The sequence below is a fragment of the Gracilinanus agilis genome, chromosome 6 (assembly GCF_016433145.1).
Source record: "Gracilinanus agilis isolate LMUSP501 chromosome 6, AgileGrace, whole genome shotgun sequence".
In the NCBI taxonomy this organism is placed as follows: domain Eukaryota; kingdom Metazoa; phylum Chordata; class Mammalia; order Didelphimorphia; family Didelphidae; genus Gracilinanus; species Gracilinanus agilis.
The window spans coordinates 280,145,115-280,164,537 of record NC_058135.1 but is presented as its reverse complement, the minus strand read 5'-3'; the positions used below and the strand labels follow the sequence as shown (position 1 = coordinate 280,164,537).

General features: G+C 36.9%; 1 protein-coding gene across 2 annotated transcripts in view; it reads right to left on the bottom strand.

Moving 5' to 3' along the window:
* Window positions 1-19,109, bottom strand: part of ZFP91 (ZFP91 zinc finger protein, atypical E3 ubiquitin ligase) — a 35,341-nt gene extending 16,232 nt beyond the window's left edge. Inside the window, exons 1-2 of one of the 2 annotated variants that reach the window (XM_044681339.1) lie at window positions 19,088-19,109; window positions 8,803-8,931 (exon numbers count right to left, since the gene is read on the bottom strand). In XM_044681339.1, the coding sequence (XP_044537274.1) occupies window positions 8,803-8,857 (55 nt within the window). In that variant the 5' untranslated portion in view covers window positions 8,858-8,931; window positions 19,088-19,109. Of the gene's footprint in view, window positions 1-8,802; window positions 8,932-19,087 lie in introns of those variants that run through there. The other variant, XM_044681338.1, reaches the window with a different exon arrangement.
* Window positions 19,110-19,423: the final 314 nt, after the last annotated feature.

Below are 19,423 nucleotides of genomic sequence, written 5' to 3'. Positions count from 1 at the left end.
GTTGCTCATTGCACTGATGAGCTCTGAAGTCTTGGTTTTCCTTTATGCTATTGTTGCTATTTTCTAGGTAATACTCACTTTCCTCTACAGGATTACATAAATGTCTTCCAAAGTTTCTCTGAATTTTACCTCCATTTCATCATCATTTCTTGTGGGTATAATATTTTATTACATTCACATACCTCTAGCTATTCCCCAATTGATGGGAATAACCTTAGTTCCCAGTTCTTGTCATTAGTCACTATGAAGAACTATGCTTATTTTTTGTACACATGGGTCCTTTCCCTCTTTACTGGTTGTAGGTCTCCTAGTGCTATCACTACTAGGACCAAAGGGTTTGTATAACTGAATGATTCTTCTGGATTTCTTATTGTTGTTTGCAAAAAAACCTTCCCTCTCTTAATTCCATGCATTTTTATAGGATATCTCCTATGCCTGAAACCTTCGTCCTGGTTGCCTTCAAGTCTTTGCTTCCATAAATTTTCATCTCTCCTTAAGCCTCTTCCTGCCTCCCTGTATTTCCACCCTCTCAGCTGAGAAGTTTGCCTGATATTTAACTGAAACAACAACAAACTTGAAACCATGGTCACAACTCCCACTTCTTTCCTCCTCAACACATCATGTCTTCTGCTACTATCTCCTACACCCATCTCCCATGAAGAGGTGATCCTTCTTTACCTTGCAAAGGCAAACTCCCTACCTGTACAAATCTCATTCCACTCCATCTCCTCCAGAATATTTGCCCCATTTATCATCTCCATTGTCTCACTGATCTTCAATCTTTCCTCAATTATTGGCTGCTTCCCTACAAAAATGCCCATGTCTCTCCAGCCTCAAAAGCCCCTCATTAGATCTTTCTGTTCCACTATCATCCCCATCTCACCTTCCCTTTTGTGATTAAACTCCTTAAGGAGTTTAATCCATTCCCCCACTGCTTCAAATCTCTACAACCTGCTGCTGCCTGACCTTAACATGCAACCAAAATTGTTCACTTCAGTTATCAAGGGTCTCTTAATCACTAAATCCAGTGGCTTTGATGCAATCCTCATCCTTCTTGACTTCTTTGTAGCTTCTAACACACCCAATCACTCTCTTCTTGATGCTGTCTTCTCTAGGTTTCATGACATGGCTTTTTGCTGGTTCTTTTATCCACCTAACCATTCCTTTTCAGTCTTCTTTGCCTGATCATGCCCCAAGTCATGCCAGTTAACCCCGTATGGGCCTCAGGGCTCTGTCCTGGGCCTTCTCTTATACTACTTTACATAATCTTCCATGGATTCAATTATCATCTCTTTGTTGATCATTCTCAAATCCACTTACCCAGTCCTAACCTAAGTATTATCCTCTATTATCTCACTCTATCTCACCCCATATCCCACTAGTTATCAAAGTCTTTTAATTCTGCCACGTTAAACTTCCAATATGCCTTGCTGGGCCCCCCCACACACACATACTGCCACCACTATGGGGCAAATTCTCAATCCCCTCACACCAGGACCAATGCAGTAACATTGCTGTTGGGCTACCTTCCACAAGTCTCCCCACTCTAGTTCATCCTTTACTCAGCTGCCAAAGTGGAAATTTTCCTAAATTCCTTATCACTTCCAGGATCCAATACAAAATCCTGCTTGGTGTTCAGTCTTTGGGCACGCAGGTACCACCCCTTCCCCAGTCTTCTTACATCTCCTGTGCCATCTCCATCTAACACACATGCATCCTCTTAGTGACAATGGCCTCTTGGCAATGTTTATTTGTTGGCTCTGGATACCTTCTCTGGCTGTTCCTTGTGCCTGGAATGCTCCCCCCTTCTCACCTCTGCTTCCTAGCTTCCCTGACTTCCTTAAAGTTTCAGCTAAAATTCTACCTTATTTTGGAAGTCTTTCACCCTTAATCAAGTGCCTTCCTCCTTTTGATTATTTCCTACTTATCTTGCAGATAACTGTTTGTTGTTTCTCCCATTAGACTGGATTATCTTTTGTCCTTCTTTAGAGCCAGCATTTAGCACAGTGCTTACTAATTTGGGAGGAAAAAAGTCCCACCTTCTGGTTTTTCTTAATCTTAGTGCTTTCTTTCTCAGATTTATCTTCATTTTATCTTGTCAGTATATGTGTAGATATGTGTCTATACACAAAGATTTGCATGCTTTCCTCTTCCCCCCAACCCCATATCAACTTTTTTTAGTTCCTTGAGGTCAGGAACTATTTTTTGCCTTTCTTTCTATTCCCCGCACTCATTATAATGCCTAGCCCAAGGAAGATGTTTAGTAAACTTTTGCTAACTTGATTTTATTTGTATGCAGTTCCAAATTGTATCAACAATGGATTTACACCCCTGTTTTCTAGTATTTTGGCTGCTATTGTGACTATTAATTTAAAATATTTTTATTTTTTCATTTTAAATGCATTCCTAATGAATGGTTCTCTTGAGAATTGTTTGTTTTTTTAAAACTGAGAAACTAGCCATCTCAATTCTAAGTTTCCATTTTCTTCTCTATTTCACAGAACACACCTTTTCTTTTCCTTTGTTCCATTCCTGGGTAGCCCTTCTCCTTGCCAGTACTGAGTCTTGATTTTTGAGACCTTGCTCAACCCATCTATTATTTCCTCTCTTTAATCTCCTACACTACTGGTTCCTTCTCTGCAAGCCTAGGTATTTCAACCTTAATTTGATGTTGCCATCATCCCGCATCTTCCCTGGCTATACTTGTAAACTACCCTCGTCCCTACTATTTCCCTCAACTCCCACTTATTCCTTAATCCTGTACACCTGAATTCTGACTAAATCACACAGATGAAAAATTTCTAAGGTAATGACCACAGCTGCTAAATGTGATGGCCGTTCTCCCCTCTTAATTCTGTCCTATGAATTCTATATTGTTGGATAACGCTGACAAGAAAGGGCATGATCCTGATATCCTCCCTCTGCTCCTGAATATTCTCCTCGTAAGTTTTCATACTATTGCTCCTTCTTGGTTCTCCTACCTGTCTGACCATTCCTTTTCAATGTCATTTACTGAATCATCATTGTCATCTAACTCCCAATCATGATATTGGCTGGGATAGTCTAAGGATATGTCCTGAGCATTCTCTTTTTCTCTATAATCTCTACAATCATCAAGCCATGACTTCAATTATTTCCAAAATGTACATATCAAATTCTAATATTTCTAACAAAACTCAGTCTCACATTACCAACTACTACAGCGACATTTTCTTCTGGATATATAGTCAGTACTTCAAACTGTCTAAAACAGAAATCCTCTTCCCTCCTATTTACCTCTTTCTCCAAACTTTCTAATGCTTGTCAAGGGGAATAATAATCTTTCTCATCATTCAGTGAAACTTTAACACATCCCACCCCCATCCTCCACATCTAGTAATGTCCCACCTTGTCAATCCTACCTCTAATGATCTGAATGCATCTTCCCCCTTACTCATATTCTCATTGCCACTACCAAAAACGAGTAGCTCACTACTTCTTGCTTAAACTCTCACAGAGACTTATTTGGTCTCTATTTCTGGTCTGATCTTTCTCCAGTATTCACCCGCCCTCCCCACCCCCACCCCCCTTATTCCTAAATCATGGGTCTAATCTTGTTAATCCTCTGCTCACAGGCTCCTTAATGCCGGTGATTTGGGCATTTACATTCTGGTTCCCATCTACCTTTACAGACTTATCTTTGCAGAAGGCATGCTTAGAATGCACACCATTCTTTACCATTACTTCTCAGAATCCTTAATTTCCTTTTAAGGCTTAGCTCAGCCAATCGACATCCAAGTTGATCTATCTTTAATGTCTTTTCTCGCCTCTCAAATAATCCTGTATGTATCCCCATACATATAATATCCCATAGTAAAATGTAAGCTTCGTGATGGCAGGGGCTATCTTTTTTAAATATCTCCACTGCCTAACACCAAGCCCTGGGCAAGAAGAAACTTAGTATTTGTTGAATCAAATCTTATACCTCAGAGGTAGATGGTACCTCTGACATCTGCCTTGAAGCAGGTCAAATGTCTTATCCAAAGCTGTAATGCTGAAGGGGAAAAAAAAAAAAAAAAAAAAAGAAACTAGAACCCAAACTACCATCAAATGACAAGGCACTGGTTCTAAATCTGGTCCAGCCAAGTCCCTACAGTCATTATTCAGTGAGAAATCCTGCCAAATCCCTCTGTAGGGTTTATAACTCTTCCTTGTGAGGAGACATAGCTCTCAAAGACAGAGGAACCCTATTGTTGGCCCTGTCCAATGGTTTTATTGCAGGAAATGACATGAAGGGGGAGATGCACAATTACCTGCTTTACCACTGAATCCTAAAATCCACTGCCCTTTCCCATCTAACTTATACCTGAAACCTCCAGCTAGAGTCATTTCCCCCAATGTATGTGAGTTCCCCAGAGCTTAGCACAGTATCATGCATAGGAAGCATTTATTAAATGTTTTACATCACTCAAGCTGAATGAGAATGGAATTGGAAAGCTTATTTACCAGGTTAAGATTTATGAGTAGCAAGTTCTAGTCCCAAACCAGCTAATAACTAGCTGTACTGGCTTCAGACAAATCACTTGATTTGGGGGTACTTCTGTTTCTTCATTTGTAAGATAAGTTCAGATCAGACTGTCTAGATTATTTCCTAGGTCACTTTAAGGCTTAAAATTCCATGATGTTATAAAAACAGTATTTCTTTACAAGCTAATTTTAAGTCATTAAATGTGCAAGAGAGCACCAATTTTCTAATTCAGTACTTGGCTTAATTTCATCCATGGCAGAATCACATGTACTTACTGAAGTGAAAATACAACCTTTAATGTCTTGTGCAATAATACTCTCATTTCAAGACTAAAAAATGTTATTCTATTGAATAAGTAGTAGTTTTCCCCATCTGAAAATAATGACAACACTTCAATGACACATTCTTTCTAAGATTTCAATATATTGATAATGCTTACTCATTCTGAAACCAGACTTTTAGTAGACGAGTTATTAGTATACTTCTCTCTAATTTTTATCTATTTACCTGTATATATTTCAAGACCTCACAAGATCATCAAAACCAATTCCATTTTACAGGAGAAAAATCAAAGTCTTAAAGAAAAAAATGCAACACGTTCAAGGCCATAGTGTTATACCCATTAAAGTATGTTTCCTGATTTTAACTTAAAAGTGAGAAGGCAATTTCTATTTTTCCTCTTAAAAACAAAACGAAAATGCTTTTTTCAACTAATATGGTCCTCAGATGATTGTTCTGTGGTTCTGGAGCCCTTGCTATAATAATATAAGATTTAGCATCCCTCTTGGTCTTAATCCCAAAGCAGTATTGCCATCATGTGGACATTTCAGACGTTTCAAGAGACAGTGTAGTGGGGGCAGCTGGGCAGCTCAGAGGATTGAGAGTCAGGCCTAGAGATGGGAGGTGCTAGGTTCAAATCTGGCCTCAGACACTTCTCAGCTGTGTGACCCTGGGCAAGTCACTTGACCCCCATTGCCCACCCTTACCACTCTTCCACCTAGGAGCCAATACACAGAAGTTAAGGATTTAAAAAAAAAAAAGGAAAAAGTGACAGTGTAGTGAACTACTTTAAAAAGATTTTAAAAATGGATTAAAAAGATTAAGCTATATTCCTCTCTTAGGAAGAAATCAAGATACCGAAAAATCTGTAGAATAAGACAACCCCCATTGCCCTTGGTATGTACCTCTATTGTAATACCTAACCTATTTTATTTTCTTTGAGAGTAGATTGTTGTAGGTTGGTCTCCTCAGCTACCTGCATCCATCTATGGGTTTTTACTAAACAAAGTATATTAGCTCTTGCTTGTCAACACCCTGATATTGCTTGAGATGAACTGCAACAAGGCTGATTTTATTATCAATATATCAAAATTTCCACACTGTATGAATTCAAATAGTTGTTGAACTGAATCAATAATTCTTTTTAAGAGTAATTTTGAAGCTACAAAAACTCCCCATGTCAATTAGTTTGCATATATTTTAAAATCAAACTAAAATATTGCTTTAAAATATAATTTTGCTAAAATAACCTCTATTTTTAAAGTCTTGCCACATGCTTCCTTAGTAGATACAACGAATCTCCCTAAACATTTAATTACTTTATTTAAATTCAACAAGTTTGTATATAATAACTGCTCCCACTCCCAACCTTCTCCTGTGTTTTTCTGCTAAATCCCTTTTCATTGTCTTTTCATTTCATTCAAGTGATCGATGGGTCCTCATAGACTCTGCTAGGGCAGCCCAGTGCAGGTTTTAGCAGATGAGAAGAGCACTGGATCTACAAAACCAAGGTTCAAATCCTCCACCTGCTTCTGACCATTTGGGAAGCTTTAGCCAAGTGACTTTGCCTTTTTTAGGAATCAACTTTGTCATTTAAAGAACAATACAAGTACTAAGATCTTTTCCTGCTCTGCATCTACAATCTTAGGGCTCATAGGAAAAAATCTCCAACATGAGTCAACTTATGGATGAGAAAGTTTGTTGTTTAAGAAATAACCAAACTAAATGGAGAAGTTTTTGGCCACAGAAACTTCTAAATATATTTAAGTTCTAAAAGGATTGTAATGTGGAAGGAACATGTAATAGTGGGACAAGTGCTGGATTCGGAGGTCAAGGTCTAAGCCACTCTTTCCTGAAGAGCCTGAACAAGCCTTTTTTATTTCTTTGAACCTTTGTTTTTTCATTTGTAAAATGAAGGATTGAACAAACTGACCTCCAATGGTCCTTTCAAACTCTAAATATATATTATTAGTATTTGAAGAAAACAAGCATATTAAATACACTATAATTCTTTTAGATATAACCATGAAATAAATATGTATTTAAAATCTGGGACAATGATACTATCTTATTATTTATCCTCTCTATAGTATATTTTGGAAAATAGATCCATTTTTTTTCTTTTAAAATTCTTTAGTCTTTGACTCTACTTTCTGACTTTTTAAACTATGCATTAAGAATTTTTAAAGAAAGATACATGACGGGCTGACTGAGGTGCTCGCATCTTCCTAAATAGTTAAAAGATTAACACTACCTTGAGAATGGTTCCCTGGAACACTGACCAAAATTGTATTTGTGGTAGCCTTTTAAAAAATGTTTCACACAACCAGCATTCTGTCCATCAACTACAGTATCTTAATGCTTCATTTTACAAAAAGCATTAAAAAGAGAAAAACAAATTGCATAATTTGGGGAGGTGGTTCCCTATCTGGATAAAAAGAATGAGGGCTGTTGATGAATCTAGATACTGGATACGAACTTACCTTAACAGAACAAATGCCATCAAAAATAAATAAAAATAGCCCAATTTTCACCCTGTATCAGAAAATACTACCACTACTTTAGATTCCTTGTTAATTATTAGTATCAAAGGAACCAGTCATTTTCACAATACTAAAAACAAAGAGGCATTTGGTCCACATGCCAAGAACAGGACAGAATGATTCAGAATCATTGGCAACAACCACTCAAAGATGGAACTTAAAAACCTAATGTAATTCTTTCTTATTCTTTTTATCACCTTTTAACAGGTGCCCCACCCTCCCCATAATTTACAATAAAATATATTGGCTTCAACGAAAAATGTGTTATGTAGCCAATTAAGAACTATAAATATACATGGAAATAACTGTCTCCTCCAATCTTTCTGACTTCATAATGTAGGTATATTCAAGGGCCTGTGCTTGGCCATCTTTCTTATTATTCTATCAGGTAGAAATCTTCCCTCATTCCCAGAGCTTTTAACTCTCAACTCTTGGCTTTAGCATTTCTATTTCTAGTTCTAACTTCTCTGGTGATGGGGTCTAACTCCAGTTTAACCTTTTTTTCCTAGAGGTGTTTCTTCACCTGATTTCAGAATCCAGTTCATTCACCTAGGTCTCTCATGTTTACAATTTTGGGGTTAACTTATCACACAGCTTTGAAGTGTCTGAGGCTGGTTTTGAACCCAGATCTCATCTCTAGACCTGGTTCTTAATCCATTGAGCCACCTAACTGCCCCTTCTATGCCATCTTTAAAACATTTCCTTCCTGCCCCTTTATTTCTATTGCTATCACTCTAACACAGTGATGGGCAAATGTTTTAAGGGGGGTGGGAGGGTGGGGGGCAAAGGAAAGGAAATGCTCATTTGTCAGGCTGTTTCTAAGGCAACTCTTTCAAAGTTTCATTGTATTGTATCCTACTCATTGTATCTGTCAGATTAGGAATAATGTCACGCAGCCGGATAGAACATTTCAGGGGGCTGCATCTGGGCCACAGGCTGTAGTCTGCCCATCACTGAACTAACCCAAGCCTATACATAATTTTATTTTGCAACTGATGCACTCATCATTAAAGGCAGGAGTTTCCTGTCCTTAGTCAGAAGGCCTTGTCCCAAGCCTCCTTCCTACCCTTTATTAGGCACCTGCTCTGTGCCAGACACAGTGTCAAGCACTAGAGATTCAAAACAGGGAAAACTCAGGCCCCCTCAAGGAACTTAACAACCTAGTGGGGGGAGACAATTGCAAACAAATATATACAAAGCAAGCTATAGACAGGGTGAATAGGAAATAATTAGGAGAAGGCGGTCGGTGGAATAAGATGCGTTAGGGGAGGCTTTCTGTAAGTTGGGACTTAAGGGAAACCAGAGAAGTGGGTTGTTAGAGCAGAGGAGGGAGAGCATCCTTGGTGTGTGGGACAGTCAGAGAGCACCCAGAGCCAAGATAGAGGAGGCAGAAAGTTTGGCTTTAAATGGCACCATCACAAAGTCTTCCCCGATTCCTTGCCCTCCCTTTCCATGGATCTCTGTACCACTTACTGCGCTTCTGCATTGCAGTTCCTCGTGCGCCCACCTTATCTCCTCTTTGATACATAATGTGTGACCTCCAAGAGGGCAGACCGTGTCTTATTCTTGTTCTCCCAGGTGACAGCAGAAGACTGCGTACAACTATTTGTTGTATGAACAGCAAAGATCAGAAAACCAATTAAAGATCAAGTGATTGGGAATAGTTTTATCTTTCTATAGTACTTCTACCAGTCCCCTTTCTTTAACTTTTTTACAGATAAGAAAAGTAATTAAATTTCAGAGAACTAGCTGTATAAGCAAGTGGATCTTCCATCACTTATAATATTCAGTACATTGTTTTGTCTTTCAGTCTTTTGACTCTTCATGACCCCATTTAGGGTTTTCTTGGCAAAGATACTAGGGGGTATGCCATTTCCTTCTCCAGCTCATTTTACAGGTGAGGAAATTGAGGCAAACAGTGTTAAGTGAGTTGCCCAGGTCTTCTTAATTTCTAGCCTGGCGGTCAATCTACTGTGCCACCTAGTTGCTCAAATATTCTAAAAAAATAACACACACACACACAATTTAAATGGACCTCTCAGAATTCCTAAGATAGCTGCATAAAGCTTATGCTGATAATCTAAACTGATCCCTTTGCCCTAGAAAATGATGATGCTAGATGATTTCATTATTTTTGGTGAATTAAGCTAACTGTTTCAAATGAATTTGTCCTAAAAATAAATGTTAAGTACAAAGAGTAAGAAAAATATTAATGCATTATATATTCTTATGATAATAGTCTGTGTTTGCCAAAAGTTATACCTTGGAGATCCCGCTTTGTGCCCTCCTCACTCCCAAATACAAAAGGCAAAGATGCTTAAACTGTTGAGTAAATCTGTTGATGCTGTGTGGCAAGGGCAGAAAGGTAGAGAGATGGGGAATTGGGTCAGACTTGGGCTGAAGACAAGTCAAAGTAATGTATTTTTCTGGTCTATTCTAAATTCTTTGGAGATCCAAGCTTTTTGCAAAAATCTTAATTGCATTAAGATACATTTACTAGTCACATTTTCTTCTGATCACATTATCTTTTAAGTCTCATTCCAATAACTGGCATATGGTCCCCTCAAGGTACAAATGTTTTTGATAGAACTCATTCAAATCTATACATAAGCATTATATGATCAGCAGTGCATAATGCACAGTTAGGTAGATGAAAAATGCAAGCTTGACCATCTCTAGGTTCTTTGGCTTTCAGAATTGCTTAATGCTTCAAACATGAGGTTAAAATGAACAATTTGTAAAGTACTTTGTGGGGGCTGTTGGGTAGTTCAGTGGATTGAGAGTTAGGCCTAGAGACAGGAGGTCTAGGTTCAAATCAGGCCTCAGACACTTCCCAGCTGTGTGACCCTGGGAAAGTCATTTGACCCCCATTGCCTAGCCCTTACCACTCTTCTGCCTTGGAACCAACACACAGTATTGATTCCAAGATAGAAGGTAAGGGTTTTTAAAAAAAGGACTTTGCACACTGTAAAATATTCATTTAAAAAAGCTAGCTATTATCATAAAACAGCTGTAAATAGCAATTTCATGAACATGAAGATTCCAAAACAATTTCAAAATTTATAATTACTACACATGATTAATCCCTGATGTCCTAGGACTTTTCTATTTAAAAATGCTTCAATTAATAGTATTTTTTAAAAATATCGTCTCCAATATAGAAAGACTGTGAAACAGGTCTATATAAAATGGGAGAAATTTCTTGGATATATTTCTGTTATTTATGCAAAGAAATCACCAGGTGGAATTTTATGTTACATGAAAGTTTACTGGCTCAACTAAGGGGGAAAAATTCTTCATTTAATACTCTTCTACTAAACTCCTCTAGGGAATTAATCATTTAGGAAAGGTAAAATGAGTAGAGTATTGCCATAGACTTTTATCAGTAATTTGTGCCAATGCTTTGTTGCTGTTACTATGCTCTTCCTAAATGTTATTTGCAAAACATCTTAAATTATTCTTATTAGACCCTCTACAGTTAAGGATTGAAAATTCCAGAAAAGGAGCCTTTGTCCATTACCATAGAAGTCACCAAAGGTTGGCACCTTGTCTTCAATGTATAATCTTAGTGAATTATCAAGAGTTTAAATGACTTGCATGCAGTCATTCTGGTTCTTAAGTCAGGTCTTTTATCCATTAAGTTATGCTTCTCTGAAGTTATCATAACTCGGCATCATTCATCTAGAATCCATATTTCCATACAGAAGATGGACAAATGTTGAGTTCTCGTTGGCAGGGTCAAGAGAATGAAAACTGGAGAGGTAATGTGTTCAGAACCAGAGAAAGGCAATGTCTTTTATCAGAGTAGACTACTAATATAGCTCATGAAAGCCATGGCTGGGGAGACTCTGGTGTTCAAACCTCCTGCTATGGAAATTAGATATATAGTCAGATATCTCTACATCGATTAAGATATTTACATTCTCTATGAAACACTCAAAGAGTTGTTTCCTCTTTTTAGTTGTTGAGTAATGACATTAGGGGGGAAATATATTATCTCTAGATCTATTGTTTCTCACATTGAATGCAAAAGACTGAATAAAATGCAAACCAGTTTTGTGTAGGAGTACATATTAAAAAAAGATGCATAATGAGGAATCATGTGTTCCAAGAGATGGTACTACTGAGAAAGACCCCAGAGACAAGGCTTGGAGGACCATAACATGAAGGGGTTTTAAGGGTGACCAAGGTAGAAGATCCTCAAGAATCATTACATCAGTGTGTAATTTATGCTTTTTATTTCAGAGTATTGGTTTTGAGTGTGCTCTTACAACAGTGACCAATATGGAAATGTTTTGCATGATAATAAAAATAATAAAAATATATTGAGGCCTTTGGGTTAGCAAGACAAGATAAAAGATGTCTGAGAATGTGTCAAGGAAGCAAAACTATAAATCTTTAGTAGAATTTCTAAGTGTTCAGTTTAAACTTAACTAGAATAATGGTGAGGGAAGAGAGACCAAGGAGACTACTTCTGCACATACGAATGATGGCTGTGAAGCTACAAAAAGGCCAGCTGGGATGCCAGGAAGAGAAGCTGCAAACATTTCTCAGGTTTTTGCTTATAAAGATGGAGGAGCCAGATGTAAGGGACGGAGAGAAGGGAAACTAAGGGCAGTACCTTCCTCACATTTACTTCAGAACACAACTGACCTGGGGTGGGAGTTGAACCACTTATTTACAATAGCTGAAATCATAGGAGTAAATGATTTCTCCTGAGGTTCCAGAGGTAGAAGTTTGGGGTGGGGGGAGTGCACAGGAATCTGTGTCTTGGTGAAGGATAAGAGTTTGTGAGAACCTGGATCTGAGAACTGTTCTGGCCTTACTCTTATCTGGCGATAGGACTCAAGAGTTATTTCCTTTATTGGCAATGGACCTCAAAGAAACAAGGTAATGACAAAAGACAAGATTTCACTGCCATACACTCATTTTGCTATTTTATGTATCTACATTTTTAACGCTCTGAAACTCATGAAATAAACCCTCCAAACACATGAAAGTATAATTTAAAAGAAATCATAAATTTTGCTTAAGTCAAGTATTAAAAAGTTTCCTATAACTTTAAGAAGCTAAGGAACCAATCCTCACCCCCACAATCTAGTTTTCCTTCCACTGTATTCCTAAAAACTACACCATAAAGCATACTCTTTCCCCATTAGGCAACTTTTAAGCACACCAAAGAGGTATATTATATATAACCTCCCACCCTCCAATCCCCCCAAAACTAGGAATCTAATACATGAACACAAGCTATTATTTTCAAATGATTTCTTATAGAATTTATTATTTGATATACTATTAGAAGACTTCACATTTGATTAAGTATATGTTTATGTAAGCAGCAGGACTGGATCTGCTTGGGGGGGGGAGTCTAAGCCTTGGAACAGGGAGGGACATATCAAAGATGGGACTTCAAAACCATTAAGTTTAGAAATTGGCACTGAATGAAGTTGAACTGGCAGTTAGGCAGGATCAGAAAACAGTAAGCTCTGAAATCGCTCCCTGTGCAGGTTGAAAGTGGAGGTCTCAAAAAGATGACCAAAAGATCCAAAAGAAGTTCAATTAGGATCTTAATGAACTGAGTGTACTTCCCACCTCTCATTCCACTCCTCAGCTGAGTGACTTGATACTCACTTTTATAATGAGTAATTGTATTATAATATTTATAATAATTCTAGAGACTTGTTCACAAAAACAGTATCCTCTTTACCTAATGCCTTCCTTAGGGCAGAAAACATAAACAAAAAGCAAGTGACCAATGTTAGGTAGGAGGCCACTTGAATAAACTGATAAAATGTAACTCGGTGAATGGGATATGTACACATGCTTTTCTGATGATAGTTGTAGGGAGGTAGAATCAAAACCAAAACCAGAGTAAAAGACAATTACTAATAAAGTTAAGCAAAGGACTGATATTAAAATTCTGCTACTGACAGGAAAGACAAGCTTTGCTTAACACAGAAGTTGGATGGAATTTAATTATCACCTGTTCTAACCCCTCCATTTACTCCATGAGTGGACCTGAGGTTCAGAGGCAAATGACTTACCATTCACATCCTTAATAAGTAGCAAAGCCATAACATTAACTGTGACATGAAAAACAATAAAACAAAATCTTACAAGAGGCAGAAAAATAAATTTTTAAAAAATAAATCCGAAAAGCATGCATTTTAGAAAATAATGATTTGATTTGTTTTAAAAAGCCAACACACTTAGTTAATAACCTCAGATTATATGCTAGTTGAAAATTAGCTCAAACTCTAAACACTAGTCCAAACCAATTTCTAGCTGTGGCATGAAATAACTCTGACCGTCAGTTATTAAGCTCTTTAAATCATTTTTTCTATTATTATTCTCATCATCATTTTTTATTTTTATTTGTTAGCTACATCAAAATTCCCAGGTATATCTCCCTCCCCTCCCCACAAGAGAGAAGGTATTAGGTTTATTTGAACTATGTCTTTGGTGTTTCTATTCATCACTTTTTTCTCTGGAGGTCCAGTGGACATTTATAAGTTATTCTTCAAACATTCTCTTGGTTCTACTCATTTCACTTTTTATAATTTCATGCAGATTTTTCCATGTTTTTTTGTTAATGAATCTGCTCATCCTTTCTTACAGTGCAATAGTATCCTACCATAATCACATACCACAACTTTTCTAGCCATTCCCGAGTTGATTGGCATTCCCTCAATCTCCAGTTCTTTGCTGTCCCAAAGAGAGCAGCTATAAGTATTTTAAAAACATAGGTTCTTTTCCTTTTTCCTTAATCATCTTGGGAAACAGATCCAACGGGTTATACAGTTTTATTTAAAGTATAAAATAAAAACTATGACACCAAGACAAATTGAAAATACCATTCTCCAAGACTACAAATTACCAAATGTCTTTGTAGTTGTTATTTTTTTTTTTTGGTTAAAATTTCTCTGCTTGTTCAGACCTCCGTCAAAAAGTACCCAATTGTATGTGCTTGCTGAGAAGTGTGTTGCATCAAAACAAAATGTATTGATACTTGAAAGATGATGGTGGTTTAGCCCTTGATATACCAATAGTGTTAAACTTTTATTACAACTTTTGGTAGTTTGATGCTATCTTCCATTAAAAGGGGTAAATTAGGCTTACAAAGTCAAATTTCCTATACTTTAAAAAACAAAAAGAAAACAGGCACGAGTGGGGAGAAGAACATGGTCAAAGTATCAGGGGTTCTGCCAAAGGTAGAACCTACTAAAGCAGGCAAGAAAATGATACTTTTTGCTACTTATCATTCCAATTCTGTACTCAGAAGAAACTTTTTTATCTTAATTATAAGCAATGCATTGGAAAAAGATTTCCATTATTACACACATGTTCAAGGTTAAGTTGGCTAAGTTATACTGTTGTTTTTTTTTAAATTACATCAACATATAGGATTAAGATAAAGCAGCATTCTCTTGTGAAAAATGGGAGGGGGCCAACATAGCACAATGCTAAAAGAGTGAGATTTGGGGTTAGAGGATTCTGATTTAAATCCTGGTTGTCACTCATTACCTGATTGGATAATTCATTTTACTTTTCTGAGAAAGCTTCCTTTTCTGTAAAGTGAGCAAATTGGACTAACATCTAAATCCTCTTTCTCAATTCAAAATCCCACACTTTGGTACATTTTTAAAAAATTGGAAAACATCTTAAAATGTATAATATTGGGCCTTAAAAAATTCCTCAAATGTGCTAAAAGAATTCCACTATACTCACCTTGTAAACATAAAAATCTGTCCAAAATTTAAAAAGATCACAACCTTAACAACAGGGATGGAATACTTCAGTCCAAACTAAATACGAAAAATAGTGATTATCTCTGAGCCAAAAAGCAATTTTCCAATGTTAAAAACAAGGAAAATGGTCACATTTTTACAACTCAAAGTTGTTTTTTAGTCTGTACTTTTAAAAATAATTCTTATTGTGGTTCCAAGGCAGAAGACTGGTAAGGGGTAGACATTGGGGTTTAAGGGATTCGTGTAAGGTCACATAGATAGGAAGTAAATGAAGCCACATTTGAACCCAGGACCTTCTGTCCTAGGTCTCACTCTCAATCTGAGCCATCTGTCCCCAGTTTAACATATATTTAAGCACCGTTATGTTCGTTCCAGGTACAGTGATAGATACTAGGGATATAAACAAACAAACAAAAAAAAAAACGTTCTGGCCTTTGGGTAAGAAAAACAATATGCACAAAGATAAAGATGATACTAAGAGTGAGATTTTAGGTATTTATAGATATGTATTTAAAATGTGGTCACCAGGAATCAACAATTCAGATTGATTCCATAATTAAAATAGACCCAAGTCAGGATCCCGTTTAAGGTAGTTGAAGGTTAAAAGACTAATTAAACTAGATTACAAGCCACAAGACCTTAGAAATCAGAGAGGCTATAAGCCTACTTAAGGCAGAGTTTGGAAACGCCAAGGTAGGCCAAGGAAGTCAGCCTTACCCACGTGACAATTCAGAGTAGAAGCAGTCTGAGGTCTCAGCGGAGGGCCTTCAGCACCAAGTCCAAAGCCGGAACTTTACTTCACCAGCTTATAACTCACATATTTAAAGAGATAGTGTCTCTAGTCATTTCCTGTGGGTCCGCCTCTAATTCAAGTGGACCAATGGCAGCCTCTACACTGATTTGGACTGCCCAAAGGGCAGTCCCTTGTTCTTGATTTGATACTTATTGTCACGTGTGATTAACTATCTCCACTCCCCTTAGAGGGAGGTGGGGATGATATAATCTAGATTGTCACTTGATTAAATTATCTCCACTCCCCCTGAGGGAGGTGGGGATGATATAATCTAGATGCCTAGGGTAAGTAGATTTTTGACTATGAATGGGCTAGAGTTAATTTCATTTACACAATACAGATGTAACAGATGTTGTAGAGGCAGTTCTCCCATAAGAATTATCAACTGATTGGCTACATGACCCTGGCCCTCCGTGTGATACAACCGGGGGGAGATGGTGGTATCCTTGGACAAAGAAGAAATTTAGAGGAGTATTTGATTTAGAGGGCAGTTAGACAGTTCAGCAGATAAAGAGTGCTGGGCCTGGAGTCAGGAAGACGTGGGTGCAAATTTGGCCTCAGATACTAGTTATGTGACCATTGCCTTAATCCAATGGAGAAGAAATTAGCTAACCACTCCAGTATCTCTGCCAAGGAAAACCTACAGTACAGTCCACCAAGCCACAGTCAGTTGCAAATGAACAACAAACCCTTGGTTTAGAGAGAAATACTTGAATCGTGTATGCTTACTATACAATTGTGTTACTATTAAGTTGTGATGGTACATTCATGTTAACACCGAGCCTGTTGATACTGCAGCTCAAGTACTTGCCCTGTGATTTCTCTCTTTATTCCCTATCATAAGGCATTGCAAATGTTGCCATGAACAAGAGACATAATATATTTTCTTCATTTGTAGTCAAGCCTTTCCATCCCAAAACGAGCAAGATAAAATCAAGGGGGAATATAAGGGTTTCTATACATGTGAACAGTACTGAACAGCGACAGTAAGTGTAAAAAAAGTTATAAAGATAGTTGGAGAAGGCTTTCAGCTTTAAACTGTAATTGCTTTACATTTACCATATTACTATTCTGTGTTATCTGTGTAGCCTAGAGCACCATTAGCACAAGAGCCTTCCCTTATCTAAACTTGCTGCCTCCCAGGGAGGATAGAACAGTGATCTATACACATCAGGCAATCAATACATTTGCAGAACTGTACTCAACAGATAATAACAGGGCAAAGGCAAGTTTAATCTCCAACTAAACTATTCTTGGATTCTTGGCTGCCAAAAAGAGGCTGAATAAAATAGGCTAACGTACAACATGAGCACATAACATATAGGTTTTCCAGTTTTAGAGAAACAGTATAATTTTAATATACTTTAACAATTAAGGTTGACACTAAAAAGTATCTAGTAAATGATGAATGGGGGGAATAAATCATAGGACTATAGAATCATAGATCTAGAACTGGAATGGATCCAAAGGTGATCTCATCATTTTATACAGGAAGACACTGAGGCCTAGCAGTTTTGTCACTTGCTCAAGGATTCAAAGGATCCATGATTGCAAATTCAGTTGTCTTTCTCCTGCCTCAGGCCAAAGCTTCATCTTGCAGGAGTGTTTCTTTTTTTGTAAAACCTATCATCAACTATATTATAAAGTATCACTTTAAAAGTTGGAGTCTTTGCTCAAATTTTGTTCTTATGGACAGATGATTGGATGCCTAAAGGAGAAGCAACATCAGACTTAAAATGAAGAGGAGCTTCGATATGATCAAAGTCTGAACTTGGTTATTAACTCACTTACCAAGAATGGCTCCAATGCTTTCTTGTAGCCGCTGGGTACAAAGCAGAACTCCATAGTTTGATTTTTAAAGTCCTTTACAACTGAACCCTGCCTTATTATAGCATCTTTCCAACCTAATTTGTTCATTAGCATTACTTTAAAATTTGATAGTCTATTTTTACACCTTTACTCTTTTTTTGGAATCAATCAATCATCATCTGTTCACCTTCCCCCTATTGAGGGGGAGGGGAAAAAATTCCACTTCCAGAAATATGAAGAATCTAATGAAATAAATTAAGTCAGTTGGCCATAGAAAGAATGGAAAAATGGAGCTCTTGCTTGACACCATGTGCCAAAAATGTACACTTTTCTCTGCGGTCTTTCTAATCTTATTATGCTCTTCTGAATTCTCTGGTCTAGCAAAATTAGTCTTCCTATTACTTACACATGAAATTTTATCTCCATATCTCTATAACTTTTCACTGGCTATAGTTGGAATATATTCCCTTCCCTCTTTGAGGATCTTGTCTCCTTCAAACTTTCTGCAAAATCACTTTCTACATGAAGATATTCCTGATCCCTACAGCTGCTAATACATTTGTAAATATTGTGTATGTACTTATTTATGGGCATATTATCTTCCTGATACCATTTAAACTCCTTGAAGGGCTTGTCTTACTTTTGTCTTTATATAATACAGCACCTGGCATATAGCAAACATTTAATATGTATTTGACAATTAACCTCTCCAGTTTCTCATCTTAAAAAAAGTAGGATAATTTCCTGTAATATCTAACTTTCAGTACTGTTATGAAGATTAGGTGAGATAATGCAAGTTGCCCATTTTGTAAACTTTATGTCAGCCATTATTTAAGCTTCTTGAAGGCAGTGACTACCTCGCTTGTGTTTTAGCTATATATATATATATATATATATATATATAAAACGTCCAAAATAGTTCCTTGGAAATAGTAGGTAATAAATGCTTGAGCTTTTGTGTATGTAGATTATGTCTATTCATAGTTGCTGTATTAGAAATTAAAACTTCTCATTACTAAAAAAGAGGTCCTTAGATTACATTTTAGAGAACTACTATGTTAACCCTTTATAAAAGAAAAGGATAGTATTTACTGGCCTGATATGAAGGTATCTTCTTCCCTTATTCCTCAAACTACATTTATAGTTCCAGTCTATATTATTGTCAAGATAACCAATATATCAATTAGAAGAGTAATAATTCTTTAAATAGGTTATAAAAGGAAAGTGGCACACAAGAGATTAGTTTTCCAAATTTGCAGAGTACCAAATAGTCACCACAGCACAAAGGATATTTTTCAACTAATAAGCAAAGGTCTCTTCAAATGGAAAATGAATTATTATTACACCACTTTCCCTCTTCTTACAAATTAATCAAAGTAAATGAGAACGGGTAATAAAGTCTTACCTTTACCGGTTGCCACTATTTTTTCTGTGCATCTGAAAGAAATGAAGGATTAAATATAAGTGGAATATTTTTTGCATTTTCTCATTCATGATATTACTATAGGACATTCTTTAAGTTCTGAAATTTGAGAGTAGAATCATCTCATGTGGACAAAAAGACCCAAATATAGATGGCTCTTTACAAGCCATTCAGCCATAGGGGAGCTCTTAAAAGTAGTACTGTCCATGTGGGACAACAAATGCAACTGACCCATTTCTGAACAGTACACTAAAAAAAAACCCCCCAAAACTAACAAAAATGAATAAAACTCTTTTATGCTACAAACAAATGCCTGAA